A 19,030-nucleotide genomic window follows, 5' to 3' on the forward strand; every position below is an offset into this window, starting at 1 on the left:
CCACTGGCCGAATCTTCAGCCCTTTTAATCTTTTATTTTGAGACATGGTTCCACTAAGTTGCTCAGGGCCTTGCTAAATTGCTGAGACTGGCCTTGAACTTGTGATCCTCCTACCTCAGCCTCCCCAGGGGATTAAAGATGTATGCCACCATACTTGGCTTTCAAAGGGTTAAAAATTAAGGGAATGGGACTCAATATCTTTTTTTCAGTAACTGACAAAATCTGAGAATGCCTTTGAATATAGAAGGCAGGGGAGCAAAATTACTATAATACAGGTATATACCTCAGTCAACCTACTTGAGTTGTTTTCTGCCTTTGACAATACATGAAAAGAGTTTGGACATAAAAAACTCAGTTATTTAAGAACATTTTCTATCCTGTGGAAACATTTTTTTTTTAATTCAATTTTACCTGGATCTTCCTAGCACTGTATCTTTTACTTGTTTCTTCCTCGAGATGCATATTGTATAGCTTTGCACGCAACTTTTTCATAGCCATCTCTCTATTTTTCAGTTGAGACCTCTCTTGTTGGCATTCAGAAACAACACCTGAATAGTTTTATGAGAATTAGAGTTTTAATAGAAAAATCTTCTTTACTTAATATGAAGGAATACTCCTTTTCCTTCTCATTCTTTTTCTATCTTTTCAGGGGAGAAAAACAGGACGACCCTCACATAAAAAGGAGACTTTAAACTTAAATAGCTTTTTATAGTTTATCAAAAGTGAAATTTAAGTCTGAACTATAGCAAAATGCATTTGCATACTGAAGACGTATATAATTAAACAATAAACATAAACCATTCGATTATTTTCCTAGTCTCAGCTAACTACAATAAGTTTTTGAATAACAATTATAGAAAAAAGTTGAGTCATTTAACTCTATTAATGTTTTTTGAGGATTTTCTTTATTCTCATTACTGTTATTATATTCTATATTACATAAAATTTGACCTTGAAGTTTAACATGAGGATACTCCCATATTTAAAAGAACAAAAACATCAATCTAGCACTCCCATCAACCACTTCTTGTTAATGGGACATAAGCCTATTTGAGATCAGTTACAGAAGTTCTTATATTCTTTCTAGATAGCAGAAGTTTGCTAATTCCAAATACTCTTTATAACATGTAAATCACTATATTAAGGCTGATAAAGCACACTTAGTTCCACTTGGTGTATAGTGGAGACTTAAAGATTCAGATTCAGTCCCTTTGCCTAATAGGTGTGTGAATGAACTCAATGGGAAGATGACCCTGAAATTATATGCAAAACTTTGCATGTATACAGGTATGTTTCTGGGTAGGATATCAAGTGCTTCATTTTCTCAAAGGAGTCCATGTTGCCCGCTCCCCAAAAGAGACAAGAACCAGTGGTTTAGAGCATTTTCAGATATATAACCAGTGATAATTACTTCACTGTGATCATTTTTCTTAAACAGCTAAGAATATTAAATATAATTTTCAGAAGGCCATTTAGAAAGATTGTACTTTCTCTTCATAGTCTTTAATATGGAAATTCCCTGGGTTCAGAACTCCCTCTTTTCCTGGCTTTGAGATTATCCTGCAGAGTATCATGTGCAGATTCTAAATCAAGTAATCAATAACTGTCTTTAATAAATATATAGTCCTTGGGTGACAAAAGGGTCTGTTGCAGTGGAAAATGAGTCAAGTCCTTCAGAAAGTGACTCTTTAGTTTTATGTTAAAAAAATAAGTACATACCTGTTGGAAGATGAACAATCCTGACAGCACTGTCCGTGGTATTTACATGCTGACCCCCAGCTCCACTAGCTCGCTTAGTATCGATTCTCAAATCTTTAGGATTAATCACCAGATTAATCTATACATAGAAAGAGAAGATTAAAAAGATTTTAAAAACTTACATTTATCAACTATGTAGATAAGGATGAACTGTTTAATACATTTCATGTATATTATTCATGTTGAGACTTTAAAATTTTAATTTTAAGAATAGGCAATAGTTGGAATGATGCTATTTTTAGACCTTTCTTTCTTTTTTTTTTTTAAAGAAGAGTAGGGAATCTAAGTATAATACAGAACAAAAACAAACCCTTTCTAATCCTCAAAAACTAGGCTTAGCTTCTCTGCAAATACTCCCTTTTTACCACATGAACAACAAAACAGCTATTATTAGAAATGTGTTAAGCTAAAACGAGATTTGTAGACTATTTCTGAGTTCAAAAAGATTAGCACAGGGGGAAAAATTGGTAGCTTGAGTGCAGAGTTTGTTTCAAACACATCTAAAGGCAAAGGTAAGACAAGTAGAAACAGCAAAAGCCAAGATGCCAAGAGTCTAGACTCAGTGGATACACTGTGATCTGACATCAGGATAACACTTTGTCTTAGGAGTCACTATAAGAAGCGCTATGTTTAAAAGTTTCCATAAGCTATGAACTGCGTTATGACATGTCCACAATCTTGGCAATAAAAATATTACCATTCCCTAAGCCCTCCATGTCTCCCTACATAATTCTTAGAGTTGCTAGAAGCGTCAGATGGTCATAGGGACCTCAGTATCCCATCATTTCCTCAAAGTGCCTACCATCTCCAAAACGTTAAACCAGAAGTGACTAGTACCTAGGTGTGACTCCTGCTACTGATTCTACTTTACTTTCTCCCTTAACTGTTCCTCATCTATGCTTCACACAAACATCAGAACTAAAGAAACTCTATTAACCCTATTACATAGAGTCAAACAGCACTTTTTCTCTCAAAATTAATAACAGAAACCCTCCATTAAATTTCTTTCTCAAACCATGTATATTTCATTTTGAAAAATGTTGAAAACCTATCACTTTTTGGGAGAAGAGAAATTAAAAAACAAATACAAAACTAGACTGAGAATTATTTTTTTTAAGAATAAATAATACTCATTAGGAACCATCATAACAATGTTAATGTGATTGGGCTATGAAGTATTAACTAATTATTATCCTTGTTCTAATAATATCTGGGGATCCAGTCACAAAAAGCAAAGTCAGTATTAAGGCTACCCAACCATATTTAAGTAGGTTAGTATTATTTTACCTAGAGAGATGGTCTCACAATGTCTATTTTAGTGGTGGAGAAAAGTAAATTGATAAAGCAAGACTGGATCATTTATAAATATTTAGTTCTTACCATCTTTTGTAAAACTACATTTTGAACTAAGATAATTGATTCTTAGAATTAACTCAAAATATGTGAGGAAGGCCAAATACTAAGAGAAAGAAATACTCAATTCAGTAAAATTTTGAGTGTTACTGGGGAGTGGAGGACAGGGGGCACTATGCTAGAAAAGGGGGGATTACTAACCTTACCTCAGTGGGCTGGGGTAATATTGCCACTGTCATGGTGCTAGTATGGATGCGGCCTTGCTTCTCTGTCTTTGGTACTCGCTGTACTCTATGCACTCCCCCTTCAAATTTCATGTGTTTATAGGCTTCTGAACCGCCAATGCTGGCAGATGCATGTCTAAGGCCACCTTGAAAATATAGGGAAGATAGGTTCTTTTTATTATTTCTGACATTTATAAGTAACTGACTATTATATCTACTATCTTGAAATATATTTAAAAGAATCACAAAACATAAACAGAGATTGCAAATATACTTATTTTGGCAAGCCTACTTTGACATTTAATCTTTATTGCTTATGATGATTAAATATAAAGCATTTACGGTGCTACCTAACTGACATCAATGAAACATGTAAAGGCCATTTTTAGAGACCATTAATCATTCAGCATTATTAAGTACTGAATGAATATCCATTAGACTGTATAAGCTGTTCAAAATTGCTGTGCTTGTAATCAAAATTATTAGCTAAATGATGAGCATAAAACAGCTTAAGACTTACAAGTAAGTTCTGAAGCCCAGTCATGGTCTTGCCAACCCTTTTTCTAGGTCCCATGTAGATAAATAAAATACTACTATACTGTGCCAAAATAAATTGAACAATTTACTTACCTATTTCACTTGGAAAGTATTCCAGGGTTTCAAAATGCCATCTTTTAAATGCAGCGTATTGCTGATACATATCAAACATCTCAGAAGTAAACAACATGGCCTCCTGACCCCCAACTCCTGCAGTTACCTCCAGGATCAAATCACTTTCATCAGTTTCTTCTGAGGGAACCAAAAGACAGATAATCTGTAAACATAAAATATTACCCCTCCTATAATTAAGAATTATTTGAAACTTAATAACAAGAAAAAAAGCTAAATGATCAGATAGAGGATTTTAAAATATTTAACCTAAAATTTCTCTAAGCAAATAATTTAACATTGCTGAGTACTATTCAACCATCTTGCCAATTAAAACCATATAATTAAATTGGTACTTCCATGGAGTACCAATGTTATTAATATAATAAATGTTTTAAAATTCATCTTAAACTTACTGGCTTGATTTTATTTTTCCTTGGAGAGCTTATATGCTTTAAAACACTTCCCTATTCGATTATTAAGAAGTAGTTGCTCCTTGTGAGCAGTACATATGCAAAAGAAGATCCTAGCACTAGTCTTTTGAAAATTAAAGCCTCAAAGGGGGGAAAAAAAAAGGATTCAAATCACATCTGTGTTTTTTAAACTTAATAGAAAAAACTTGTCATTTTGGAATTCTAGGACTAGCACTCTAATGTTGAGGGCCACAGCCGAGTCGGGATGACACATGGCATTTTTGCCAGAAGTAGTGGTTGAGAGGTGATGCCAGCGAGTTCTCTGGGAGTTCCCCTTGAGCTCTAGCGGGGATTCCCAGAGAGTTCCCATTGGTTGGGGAAGTGCAGGAGGAGGGATATTTCCAGCTGCTGGTTCCTATAGGAGCTGCATGGCATTGGAGAGGATTCCCGGGGAGCGTGTGTGGAGTGTGCTGGTGGAGTTCAGAAAGAAAGTTTGTTCCTGCTTCAGTGGCTCCTGATTGGTGCCCAGCCAGACTGCGGCACTCTAATAGTACTAAAGACACCAAATAAAGACACATTCTTGCCCCTGAGGTGCCCACAGTCTGTCATCTCTTTATAACCTCTTCTACCCACTGTCCATTCTGATCCCTTAAAATAACAAGAGGGGAGATATTTTATTGCTTTTCCAGAAAGTGCTATTAATGAGACATTTGTGTTTTTGTGAGAGCTCTACAATCCTTTTGGTGTAAAAATAGGACCACACTAAGTATATTTTTTCCACTTTAAAGACTAGTTTGTTGATAGTGGTAATCATTTTATAATGTATGCATTGAATACCTTCAGTAGATAAAATTTTTGTCAATTACTCCTGAATAAGACTGGAAAAACTTAAGTTAAAAAGCTTATTCTGAATACTAAAAATCTGGTTACTTACTTGTTGATTTTATTATAAACTTCTAATAAAACACATACGAAGTAATGACATGATTTGTTCTTTATACCAATACTGTACCTGATGTTTCAACTGAGTTATTTCTTTTTGACACAAAATTATTTCATTCTCTGCAAGTTTCCTTAAATCTTCGTTCTCATCTAAGGAAAAAAAAAGGCAGCAGTTGAGTTTTTCTTAACTTACTATTAAACTGCTAACAAGTCTCCGGGGTAACAGGTTTATTGCTAGTATAGCTGAAGGGAAAAATAAAATGTCTATCTTGTCATTTTAATAATTACATTAAAAACAGCATTTCTACATTAGTTTTCGTAAGCAAGTAGCTGTGAGAAGAGGAACTTTTTTTCCCCTGATGATTAAGTATAAATGAATCTAACTATTAAAAAACAAACCTCTAGTTTTCCAACTAAGGCTGTACAATAACAAATGAATACATTTAGCAAGATCAAAAAGCCAGAGGGGGAACTTAAACCAAAACTGAATCAAAAAGTAGGAAGTTATTGTCTTAGTAAATATTTCCTTAGTATAACTAAGTACCCTACTTAACCTTTATGTGAAATGCTCCTGTCTCTCTGGATTTACCCTTGTTTCATCTTTGAATTTTTATTTTTGACGTACATAATATACTCCCTCATTTATTCTATAGATAATAGACAGCCTACAAAAGGAGAAAATGGGACCCTTTTTTAGATATTACCAATTGTTCTTTCTGTGAAAGATCAAACTCTGTTTACAGAGTATCTGTGTGCTTATCTGTTAAGAACCAACCTTTCTGGGGTTCTGGTGATAGTCGGAATATAAGACGTACCCTTAAGGCAGGATTATAGATCATTTTTTTCTCTTTATACTTTTCTAGAGGAGAAAAAAATAATCCATAATAATAACTGAAAGCACTATGTGATTAAATATGTAAATAGCAGTACCTTTAAAGAGTTATTTTCCAGTTAGTTTTTGTGGCGCTGGAGATTGAACCCAGGGCCTTGTGCAAGCAAGGAAAGCACTCTACCAACTGAGCTATATCCCCAGCCATAGTTTATTTTTGAGTTGTGCTAAAGGCAAGAATTAGCTGAAGGAGAGCTTATGATATCAGCAAAATGGAGATAAGTACAGGACGCATTGGTGGAAAGGTAGAAAATTACATTGGACAGGGTATGGTATGGAAGAAACTAGGTGAAATGGATAATATGTGCAGTTAAGGAAAAGAAAAATGAATTCTAGCTAAAACTCAACCCCTAAGTTGCTCTTAGAGCAACAGACCCAACTTCTGGAGTCTTGGGTGACATCAGTAAAATGAAAGTTCTGAACTGCATGACTCTATGAGGCCTTTCCAGTTCTGAAATGTTCAGTTCTGCAAGGCTAAGGAGATTGGAGCTAGAGTCTAGAAGTAGTTTAATTTTAAGACTACATTTTATTTAAACCAGTATATTCAAGATATTATAATTTCAATGTGTTACTAGTATAAAAATGTGAAAAACTTTTTCTTTAGTGAGGACTGAACCCAGGATATGGCTTACCACCGAGCCATATCCCCTACCCTTTTTATTTTTTATTTTGAGGCAGGGTCTGGTTGCTTAGGGCTTCACTTAGTTGCTGAGGCTGGCTATGAATTTATGATTCTACTGCCTCAGCTTCCCAAGTTACTGAGATTCTGTACCTACAGCATATCTCAATAATTTGAATTGACTAATTTGAAGTCACATTACACACTCAATAGCCACTTGTGGCTTCTGACTACTACACTGGACAGAGAACTTCTAGAGGGTTTAGACTGAGGAATTATTCATAGGGAATGGTAATATACTAATTATTTTGTCTTTCAATATCATACATTAAAATATTTACAGTATACCACCTATAGTTTCCCCATTCTAGAGGGGTACCTTGCTCCAACCATTAAAGTAATTGCTTATTGTCATCTCCTCTTTTCCCATCCAAACTGCTGGAGATACAATGCCAGATTTATTATTTCTCTTCTGTTAACACTCTAATTTCTGGAGAATATTCCAATTCATCCTCAACAATGGTGCCAACAATAATTTTTCTTTAGAAAGATGTCACTTCTTACTAACTTTTTATAGTCTAAAAAAATAATCTGAATTTTTTGTCATGCAGGTTCTTAATTGTCTTTCTGGCTTCAGGTTTTTCTTAAACTATCACAACACCTATTCTATTTCCCAATTTAGTATCTTTATTCTTACTGATCACTTTTGCCTTTAATTCTGTTCTCTTGATCCACCTGACAACTCCTTGCTTATCCTTCAAGATCCATTTAAAAGCCAACTTTTCCTTTTATTACACTCTGCTCTTTAATATAGAAATTAAAACATTCACCCACTTGTTTTTACTTATCTTCTTAAATATCTCTCTTCCTCATTAAGCTGTAAGCTCCTAAAAGGTTGTTCCATAATTTTTTGGTAATCAGTGGTGTCTGACACATAATAATATCTCAAGACTTCCTGAATGACAATTTCTTTTAGCAACAATTTCTAACAGTCTGTTAACATCTCTAAGTTTGATTTTTAAAATACTCCTAAAATCCACTTGGATTTTAAGACTGGCTTAAGTTATGAATCTAATTTTCCCCCAAGATATTTTTTCTCAATACCATTTATTAATTCTTTTTAAAAAATCACATGTTGTTTTTCTCTTAAGTCACTTGGACTCTTCTTAACTCTCACAATACTCCATTAGCCCCCCCTTTTCATGGCATCTTCAATCCCATTCCAGGGTGACTTTTAAATTGCCACACATCAGGTTTCCTAAGTGATAAACCAACTCTATCATTTGCATCCTAATAAAAAAACTTCTGCTGGCTCCCTTCTGCCAACAGGATAAATCAACCTCTTATCTTAGATTAATATTTGATTTTCTTTACAAAAGGGTTCCAAACTGCCATTCCCCTTATCTCTCTTCCTAGATTAACAAGAGAACAGTGGTTAAAAGAGTGAGATTTGGAGTGGATCTTATATGGAGTAGAGGCTCCATATATAATCTGTGCTGCTTTTTACCTTTATGACTCAGGTTCCTCTTCTGTCACATGGGGTTCATAGTACCTACCTCATAGCTTGTGTGAACTGGATGAATTAACCCATAAAGAAAGCTTAGTAAAGCTTCAAGCATGATAAGGGATCAATAAACTATTAATAATGGTTAGGCTCTTATACCTCTGCATCACCAACAAATTCTTTACTTGGGTCTTTTTTCTTCTCTATATATCTGTTCTCATTTATCAACTGTATAATTAATTCTGTGTCCCTCAATAAACTGCAGCCCTCTCTGGAACCTTGCCACCCAAAGTGTGGCCCATGGACCAGCAACTTGGCATCCCTGGGAGCTGGTAGCAGTGCAGAAAGTTCAGCCCATTCCAGATTCGAATGCATGAAAATCACTTGAGAAACTGTAGAAAATGCACATTCCTAGATTTAAGATCGAATCCTAAGTCGCACCTCTTTACACTGGTCTGGAGCCCGTCACTGGGTAGAGTGCCTTGTTTGTCCTTGCTCCTGCCAGAGGATAGGCAACAAATAAATAAATAAAGTGGGGGCGGAGCACTGTGGCAAGGGAGCACAAAAGCGCCAAAAAGGAAGAATGAGAAAAGAACACGTGTAAGTATGTCTTGACCTGTCATGCAAAACAAAAAGAGGCTGCAAGTTAGTTAAGAGCTTCAAACTCAGTAGTGTGGACACCTGGCCAGCGGCTTAATGGAAAGGGCAAAGGAGGAAAAACAATCCGCTCAGATGCCGCTCCCCTGGCGCGGCCCTTACCGTGCAGCAAGTGCTCGGTCTCCCGCAGCTCCCGCTCCTTCTCGCTCAGGAGTTTGGTGACCGCTACCAACTCTGGCCCCTTGACTCGTAACTGGGCTTCTGACCCTGCCTGGCGCTCGAGGAAGGTCCGTAAAGGCCCGCCGCGGGCGAACAGCTCCTCCAGCGGCGGGCTACTGCAGCTTAGGGGCCGGCGGGCTGCGCCAACAGCTCGGCCAGCCCACAGAACACGGGCAGCGCCCCACAGAAGCCCGCCCCGCATGGCCGGCCCAAAGAGCTAGGCCCATCAGAACCGGAAGTTCCGGACAGAGTAGGTCTCGCGACGCTGCACAGAGCTTGGAAATAGGGGCGAGAGCTAGCCGCACCCCCGTCGAGCGCACGCGCGGGTTTTAAAAGACCTCTCGGAAGCGTTGGCGAGAACTTCCGGGCCAGCACGGGAACGCTGCGTAGTTCTTGAGGGCCAAAATTGAGGGGGCGTGGCGGGGGCGGAGCTCGCGGGGCGGAGCGGGGCTGTCCTGAGGGGCGGGTCGGAGAGCTGTGGGGGCGGAGCTGGCGGGGAGAGGCGGGGCGTAGAGAGGGGCGAGGCTGTCCTGGGGGGCGGGTCGGAGAGCAGTAGGGGCGTCTCCGACAGTGATGGGCGTGGCAGAGGGCGACCGGGACAGGGCTGCCTGCGGGGGCCGGCACCTGTTTCTAATCCTGGGTCGGAAAGGCCTCCTCGCGGGGTGGGTGGGAATAAATTGCTCTTCTGAGACAAGAACCAAATGAGTTTACAAAACGTGCTGTCTAGTCTTGTGTCTGCTACGTAATTTACTTGGTTTCAAGTGACTTCTCTCAGTTGCCTGTCTATCCTCACTGAGCCATGTTTTTCTTTTAATGCAGTTGTGTGAATTCTGTGTGATTACCACACAACAGCCCTGAGCGAGGGTCTCCTGGGTCGGGTGTGCTGCTCAGCAGAAGAGCACTCACTGGCCTCTCCCCAGGTAGCATCCCCAGCACTGCGCACAGGAAGAACTGCCTCTGGCAGCCTGATGCTTATCACTTCCAAAAAATTTACAGATAGGTGCCAAGAATACTGAAGTTTATTGGCAGTTTTTAAAACAGTTGTTCACAGGCCACCGGAGAAATAAATACAACCAAGACAGTCCTGGGAATGCAAAGGTTAAATGTTAAATGTTCAATCTGGGATCCCCTGCGATCTAACTGTGTTAACCAGTGTCCCCATGGTGTGTTTTTGTTTTTGAGATAACTTATTTGAAATAGCTTTTTATTTTTCTAAAAAAAAAAAAAAAGAAAGAAATGGTAAATCATAGGAGCGTTTAACAAAGTTAAAATATCCTCAGTCATCTAACCAAAACTGTTAAGTATAATATTCTTTCAAAAAAAATAATTTGGGGGCTGGGGATTGTAGCTCACTGGTAGAGCTCTTGTCTAGTGTGCTCAGCAACTGGGCTCATCCTCAGTATTGGGGAAAAAAAGAATATGCATTTTTGCATTGCTTCTCTCTCTTAGCACTACATAAAAAAGGAGGTGAAATGAAAGAATGAAATGATCCTTGACATAATGGAAATAGTTTTGCTACTTAAAAGCTCCAATTATTACAATTCTTTCACTTTGTATGTTCAAGGTCCAGTACTTTACAAAATTGTCTTGCTGTAAGATAGTGTTTGAAATCTATTTTATTTTAATGTTGATCCAAGAATAGAATGGGACAGTAGGTTTGTTTATACCCATTATATACCCACTAGGAGCAGTTATTTCCTAACTCTAAACTCAACTTTGATTTTTTTTTTTTTTTTACTACAGAAATAAATGGCTGGAGTAATTTGAACTCAACATGATAAATCTCTCAGCTGAATTCTCAAAACATGTTATTTCAAGAATATATTTCATTATAAAAGGTGCAAAATTCTAATAAGCTTATAGAACAATGTAATGAATCCAACCAGAATTTATTTTTCCTCAGATGCATAAGCAACTTAAGCAACACATGTAAGTGTACCCTTTATTCCTGTAGTGTTATACCAAGGAGGAAACAATAACTTGTCTAAGGATACATTGGTGAATTCTTTATTAATTCAAAAACATTTTAAGAAAGTGAAGAAAGTCTAATGCATACGCATTTTACAATGGTGTCCATAGGTTTCCACAACATAGTTAAATGAAAACAGCTGTTGTTTGATTTACTTTGAAAATTCAAACATACTTAGTATGAGACTTCTGGATTTTCTTACACTGTTGACATGCTCAAATTCTATTACATGGTAAAAATGTAGCATTTGGGGAAGTCTACTGTTGTACATAGGTAAAATCATGAAGTAGAGTCAAGGAAAGGGGAATAAAAATCCAGAATAATTTAAACTGGAGGAAAAATAATCTTGATTATCTATGCAATTGATGAGTAACTACAGTTATTTTGGCATTGCAAAATAACCAAGTGTGGTGCCTCTTAAGATGTATTCATGCACTTAAAACTTCTTTGTAGTCCACTAATAAATGTTGGTGGAGTCCAAAATATGGATATAGATTACTAAATATAATGAACATGGTAGTAAGAAATTATACACATTCAATATGATAAAGTATATAGAATCAAACACATTAAAATTTTTAGTATTAGTAAAACATCTTAAAATCATATACAAGAAACATTGTATTTATGACAAATAGTTAAAGCTGGGGTGAAAATATCAAGTCTTTTACATTATTTCAATATTGTGTACATTGTTCAGTGGAGGGCATATAGAAAAGCACTAAGCAAAATGATTACCAATTTAAATTACCTCTTATTACAATTAATAAGATTAAGATCTTTATTATCCAAAGTGTGTGGAGGCTTAAAATAATTGCACAGGTAGTTCAAGGAAAAAAATTTACTTCCACCTCTATTAAGCAAATATTCGACGTAACACTGTTTTAGTTTTATTCTCCCATTTGATTTTCCAGCTCATTGTATTCATAGCATTTGTCATTAATCCTTTAATGAACCTAATATTAGTATTGAAAATCTACTCAGAATTTTTTAAAACTCAGTGTAAATGTCCACTAAATTTTCCTCTAGTGTAACCTTATAAAAATTGATTACTTTATAGTGGAGAAGCCTAACAGTCAGTCCCTCATTCAGTTGATCAAGGTCAACATTAACAGCTAAGAGGATCCCAAAGTTTGAGAAATTCTCACAGCAAGAGGAGTCATGACCAAGGCATGCACCTTTGATATCGTGTGACAAGAATGGCATGTTTCCTCTGGTATTCCTTCCCCAAACCAAAACTGCTGTCTAATCATGGAAATGCATCAGTCAAATCACAACAGAGGGAGGGTCTACAAAATGCCTGACCAATACTCTTCGTCAAGGTCCTTGAAAACATGGAAAGGTATACAGACTCAGCTCAGAGGAGCCCGAGGTGACATGGCAACTAAATGGAATAGGGTATGGTGAATGAGACCCAGGAACAGAAAAAGGCCCTTAGATAAAAAACAAACAAACAAAAACCAGGAAATCTAAACATAGACTTAATTAATATTAGTTGATTAATGACTAATACCCCCATGGGTGTGAAGTATTTGAGGACAGTTTTTCTTGTTACTATCTGTGCAAATGAGAATTTACAGAAATGTAAATATAAAACTATTTCAAAAAAGATTTAATGAAAAGTTTTCTGAAGACATAACTACTCTTACTTTTCACATGTTCATGGTAAAATTGTTAAAGAAAACCATACTACTCTAATATTAAAAAGTCTGTTATGATCAGTCTCTTATTAACTTAGCTTTAGCTCTATCATCCATTTACATATTTGGCAAATGACTTGATATTTATATTATCATTTAGAACATAGCTTTTATTTCCATTATGTATGTGTATGTGTATATATATAAACATATATTGTATGTGTATTATTTATACACATATATATAACATTGTGTGATACATGTATATGTATGTGTATATATATATATATATATATATATATACACACACACACACACACACATATATCTGTGTATATGTGTGACTGAAGAAATTTTTCTAGATTACAGATAAGGTGAGAAATTGTTAAAATTAAAATAGTGGTTTTGAATCATATTATTGAACAAAACAATAGTATTGTTATAATCTTCCATCTTAAAATAAGCTTGGTTATATTTTTCTGGATAATTAATTAGTTAAATTTCCAAAGTATGTTTTGCAAATATTCAAGGTAACACTGTTTTAGTTTTAAACAAACAAACAAAAACCCACAGATATTCGTGAAAAGTAGCAATTACTATTGAGCTGAAAAACTTTGATAAAATATTACATGTAACACTATTCTTTTTATTTAATTTTATTTTATTTAATCATTGCCAACCTGTAAACTAATATTCTTCATTTGCAGATGAGAAAACAGACTCAGACAGAAAAAATGATTTGCTCACCATCACAGAAGTCAGAAATGTAATTTGAGCCAGGCTTGGTGGCACAAGCCTGTAATCCCAGCAACTCAGAAGGCTGAGGCAGGAGGATCCCAAGTTCAAAGCCAGCCTCAGCAACTTAGTGAGACCCTGTCTCAAAATAAAAAATGAAAAGGGCTGGAGCTATGGCTCAGTGGGTAAGTCCCCTGGGTTCAATTTCTGGTACCCCTCCTCTCTAAAAAGAAATCTAACTTGAAATCAAATTTGTTATTCTAAGTTCTTGATCTTTCACACTGTATTCTAAATGTGAATCTGTGGACATACATTTCCATTTGTAAGCATTGTGTATCACATCATCTGAATACAGCAATAAGGGTTAGAGCTTTATGAGAAGGAAATGTATTCAAACCTAGGACAGAAACACAACATAACTATTTAAAAGCTAGAATGTTATGACAACGCATAGGTATAAATCAGCAGCTTTAAAATTCTTAAATTTCTGCCAACAGAAAAGAGAAATATATGATAAATTTTGAGTTTGCATATGTATTAAAAATGCTATATTTGGTTATTTTCTTTAGCACTTAATAACATCCTTTTTCCTTACATAGAGCTTAAGTCATAGTAATCAGATTTGTCGCACACTGAGATATGTTACCAGTTAGGTAGCACTTTGTCTTCCACACTGGTTTCATTAGTCAAAGTCTAGAGCATCTCCTTGAATGAATCTGCAGAGATGTCACTGGGAACTATAGGACTACAGCTGTAAGAACAATAATTTTAAAAAATTCTTATAAAGACTGAAAAGTCTGATATTTGGAAATAATACTTATTACCCTGTACACTGTTATGTGATGCAAGGATATTGTTAAGTGTTTCAGAGAAGATCTGAAGCAAGTTTTCAGTTATCAGTTTGCAACTGTACCAGGTGAGAAGTTACTAAAATTTTTTACAGATTATATATTGTTTTCTCGGGAGGACATTATATATTGATCAGAAATTTATAAACTGAAAAAAACACTCTAAGTGTTGATAAAATATACTTTGAAGGTTAGGGTCATAAACTGTCAATGTAAAATAGATGGGCAAGAAAGTTTTCTGTAAATATCTTTACTATATTTCAAAATAACTTACTAATATATCAAGCTCAAAGGGTTCGAAATACATGTTTGATATGGCTCTATACATAGACATTTTTAAAGTCTTTAAGAAATTTTGATGGTTTTCCAAAAGGTTCTTACTTCCCTATCTTCTGATTGTCTTTGACATTCCTTCCCTTTAGATTTCTTCACTAAAGCCTTTGATAATGTTTTTTTTTTTTTTTATTAGCTACACATGACATTACAATGATCTTGGCAATTCATACATTTGAATCATTGGGGTATAGATAATATGTATTTATTGAAATTTAAATGGCTAAAATTATGATACTTTTGGTATTTAAAGTTAAACTGTATAGAAAAAATGAATAAACTCAAAATTAAGAATCCGGTATGATTTTAAATAAGCTTAATTGAGTGAAAATGTATATTTATTCCTCCAAAATAAACATTATTTACCTATTTCTGTAGTCCTTTTACAACACTGAGCTATCATGTAAGTATATAATACATACTTTATACTAGGTTCATTAAAGGATACTTATTTATAAACACCCCATGCATCATGACCAACTACCAGAACTGGTCACCCTATGTACATCTTTTAGGATTTTTTTTTAAAGGACTGCGTTCTGGTCTTGGCATTTGCATTTCTTAATTTCAGTATCAAAACTGATTTGCTCTTATTCACATGTGCCCTATAACACTGTCAGAACATCTATGCTAACTCTGAGTAACATAACAATTAGAATAAGGAAGTATCGTCCATCCATTATTACTGTGATCTATGTACAAGAGCAATCTCTGAAGAAATCTGGGTCTCCAATTTATCTATATATACATAATCTATATCACGTACTTTTCTTTCCATTCTAGATACACCTGAAGTTAGGCAATTCAGAAAGTGCATTAACATCTTTCTGTGCGCATTAGCAGATTCTAACTGTACACAAAGATCATTTGGCAATCTAAAACACAAAGTGCTCCTTTTAAAGTGCTCATTTTTCCCCAGGGAGGAATTCACTCACTAGGAAAAATCAAACTCTAATAAAGCAAATATTGTGCTCTTGGAATGGTAGCATAGACACCAGTTGAGGGCTTTTTTGTTTATTATAGCTCTGTAACTTAAACAAAAGGAATTATATCATACTTAAAAAATAGATAGAGTTGCAAATACACAGACATATTCTTAGATACTTCAAACATTTTGAAATTAAATGAGAAACCATCCCATCCCCTGAAAATAGAAGTTTAGCACAGGAATGCTCACGAAGCATGGTTACCAACATCTGATGCATAAATCTGCTCTAGAGTCCTTGTCAACCCAACCTCATTATCAGGTTTCAAAAAGACACACCAAGTTCAAAAATCTGTATTCTACAGACACCCAGGTTAGACATTAGGGCTCTTCATAAGGGCCCTTATCTTTCCCATTTGGTAAAATATTAAACATATTGTCAAACAGACAATTCATCTAATAGTCCAAAGTATCTTATAAAGATAACTTACAACTAGCAGGTCACCATCATATATAGTAACAACCAGAATATATAAAGTCTACAATTAAAAGATCAATGCATGCGAGTATCATAGTATATTACATATCTTCTAATCATGTGCACCAGTTTATTGTGCCTCAAACACACAAACAAGTATGATAGTATACCATATATGTGTACACATCATAGTAGCATAATAAACCCAATTCCAATCAAGAAAAAAAGTAAATGACTTAGGAACAATAGAACTTCGCAATAGAGGTGATGATGCTTTTAGATCTTTCTTTACTCTTTAGGAAAAAATATGACTTTTTGTAAACATCTTCATAGCTCTTTTTTCGACACATTACCAAAAACTATTATTAAATAGTAAATATCTAAGTGACATGGATAAACTATGTCTTAACACACAACACTTTCATAAAGAAAACAAGCATTTGTTAAAAGAAATGATTATAAATATTTTCTATCTTGCATTTTAACTATATTTTCATAAATAATGTCTTTAAAAGTGCTGAATATGGTAGGATAGTCAGCAACGCCAGTGTAAACAGAACATTTTGTTTTCTACTCTGCAATTTTTTTTTTTAAATCCCATTTTGTCAAACACTGCAACAGTTAAAATATTTGCATAGGGAATAGATAATAGCCCTTTTAATCATGTCTCCTGAATTCTATATAAATTAGAAAATCATATTCACTTAAAAAAACAATTCTTGAAATGTTTTAAGTTTATGGAAAAAGAAACTTACAATGCTAACCTTTCAAGTAAAATAAATTTAAAAAGAAAACCCCAAACTTGTTTTTTTAAAAATATGTTTAATAAATTAAAAAATGAGAGGTAGTTAAAAATGACAAAGAAAACCTATAATTTTAATATCATCCTTAATATAAGGCCAGTGTTCTCAGTGGATATAAATCTTTTTAAAACTTTCATTTTAGGTTACTCGGTATTATAGTCATTCAGTTCAAGATTAAAAAAATAGTCTCCAGGGGATATTAATATTCAAATATAACACGCTAATATAAATATGACAATGATTATTATTATTATTATTATTATCCTTTTTGTGCACAATAGGATATTGTTTTCTTGAATGTCAGACGTACATGCCAATGTTGGACAAGAGTTTTGTCTTAAATAGTGTATTTATAAAAAATAATATGGCAGCTAAAAGATTTGAGCACGGTACTGCCTTTTCATTATGGATGAGAATTAACAGTTTGATTTTGACATTTTTAAAATAAGTCATTCGTAACGATAGTACATGAAAACAGTTAAGGTCTGAAGTAGAGAATTATCTCTTCATAACCCTTATAAACTTTTCCTAGTATAAACAGCTCTTCACTGGATTTCACTTTCAAGGAACATATGCCACAGGACAGATGCTAGTCATCAAAATGTTTTACAGTGCTACATGTAGGCATTCTTTTATTAAGTACTTTTCTACATATTCCAAAACTAATTATCAAGCTTTTCTCTTTTTTTTTTTGTTGAAGTACATAACTTTACACAGCCATTGTAGAACTGGAGAGCCAGTCTTTAATAAATTAATTACAGTATTGGACATCTTATATATACATAGATTCATTTTCATCTATTACAATTAAAAACAATATCACTCTTTGATTTGTCACTGAGAGAAGATATCTTCAAATTGTTTTGTGCTTTGTTTACTTTTCTTCTTCTTCTTCTTTTTTTTTTTTAACATAGCAAACGCTTCTGTAATGAAAATGCCACATTTTTGGCAGTGAACAATCAGAGGGATCCTCCCCTACGATTTGCCAACAAACATAGATAAATAGCTCTTTTTTTTTCATGTACAGAAATATTGGCTGCAAAATTAGTGTTCTGAGCACAGTATTATAGCATGTTGAATACCACTGTTACATTTTAAAAATTGCCTTTTTCTGTCTCAGATTATATTAAAAAAATGCAAACCACAGCCATGTTTTGGCAATTATTTCTATAAGACCATATTGCACAAAAGTCTTTAAATACAGATATAAGTTATGCTATTTGATTAAATAGTACAACAACTACGTGGCAAATGAAGCAGCTTTACTTTGCACATGCAGTCTCTGGAAATACACTAGGAGACTGTTCATAGGACTACGAATACAGTTTGCTTGCAAGTAGGATGGGTGTTGAATAAAACAAACATAATTTGGCAATTCATTGTTTTGTGTGGTATTTTCTCCAAACGTCATCATGGATAACCTTTATAAAAAATGGAGACCAAAGACCATATGGTGGTATGTTCACAGTAGCCTGAGGAGTGCTATACTGCAGTTCTCCAGGGACTCAATTTCTGTATTATTAACTATTTTTATTCCCCATCCCAGCCCTCCAAAATTGATGTTTTTTTAAATGAAAATTAAGATTCAGAAGAAGAGCCGGCAGTACTTTCAACAAATGACTTATAGATCTGAGAGTTCAAAAACCTTGGGAAAGAATCTCTGTGCATTAAGGTATATATCTGAAGTTGGGCATCTTCATACATGTGAGGATTAGGATCCAACAGATTTCTATTGATCACCTCTCTAACTCGAGAATCGAGACTGACCTAAAAAGAAAATAGAGCAGATCCATTAAATCATATATTTTTTCAAAAGACCTCAATTAAATAAATGCAGGTTTTTGACATTTCAGACAAACATCAAAGAGTAAATTCAACTATTGAAAATAATGAGGTCATCTTTTCAAAGGCCACATAACCTTGTATAATTTTCTCCCTCCAATCTTTGATTTAAACAGACAAAAAACAAAAAATTAGTCTTTCTGCCAGAAATCTGGTTCACAAACATCTTGACTAACTTGGATTTATTTTTTCTATGCATTCATTCAGGAGCTATTGAGAGTTTCATTCACCAATGAGGTACCAGAGAATAACCAGAATATAAATTCACTTCCTCCTTTTCTTTAACTGTTG

General features: G+C 34.8%; 2 protein-coding genes and 1 long non-coding RNA gene across 9 annotated transcripts in view; 1 reads left to right on the forward strand and 2 right to left on the reverse strand.

Annotated features, from left to right (window-relative positions):
- Mtrf1l (mitochondrial translation release factor 1 like) overlaps positions 1–9,495 on the reverse strand; it is an 11,317-nt gene extending 1,822 nt beyond the window's left edge. The window contains exons 1-6 of one of the 6 annotated variants that reach the window (XM_046427394.2): positions 9,110–9,479; positions 5,409–5,488; positions 3,966–4,149; positions 3,318–3,481; positions 1,720–1,837; positions 412–548 (exon numbers count right to left, since the gene is read on the reverse strand). In XM_046427394.2, the coding sequence (XP_046283350.1) occupies positions 412–548; positions 1,720–1,837; positions 3,318–3,481; positions 3,966–4,149; positions 5,409–5,488; positions 9,110–9,368 (942 nt within the window). In that variant the 5' untranslated portion in view covers positions 9,369–9,479. Of the gene's footprint in view, positions 1–411; positions 549–1,719; positions 1,838–3,312; positions 3,482–3,965; positions 4,150–5,408; positions 5,489–9,109 lie in introns of those variants that run through there. The other 5 variants (XR_009225218.1, XR_009225219.1, XM_046427396.1 and 2 more) reach the window with 5 other exon arrangements.
- Positions 1–18,803, forward strand: part of LOC124081196 (uncharacterized) — a 25,509-nt gene extending 6,706 nt beyond the window's left edge. Inside the window, exons 2-4 of one of the 2 annotated variants that reach the window (XR_009225220.1) lie at positions 10,910–11,095; positions 13,483–13,695; positions 18,444–18,803. This is a non-coding gene — a long non-coding RNA (uncharacterized LOC124081196). Of the gene's footprint in view, positions 1–10,909; positions 11,096–13,482; positions 13,787–18,443 lie in introns of those variants that run through there. The other variant, XR_006847981.2, reaches the window with a different exon arrangement.
- The window catches only part of Rgs17 (regulator of G protein signaling 17), a 101,142-nt gene continuing 93,269 nt past the window's right edge, over positions 11,158–19,030 (reverse strand). The window contains exon 5 of the mRNA XM_046427341.2: positions 11,158–18,664. Within this exon, the coding sequence (XP_046283297.1) occupies positions 18,476–18,664 (189 nt within the window). The 3' untranslated portion in view covers positions 11,158–18,475. The remainder of the gene's footprint in view (positions 18,665–19,030) is intronic.

This window comes from Marmota monax, unplaced genomic scaffold (assembly GCF_021218885.2).
Source record: "Marmota monax isolate L192 unplaced genomic scaffold, Marmota_monax_Labrador192_F-V1.1 WCK01_AAM20220418_F8-fsc00114, whole genome shotgun sequence".
Lineage (NCBI taxonomy): Eukaryota > Metazoa > Chordata > Mammalia > Rodentia > Sciuridae > Marmota > Marmota monax.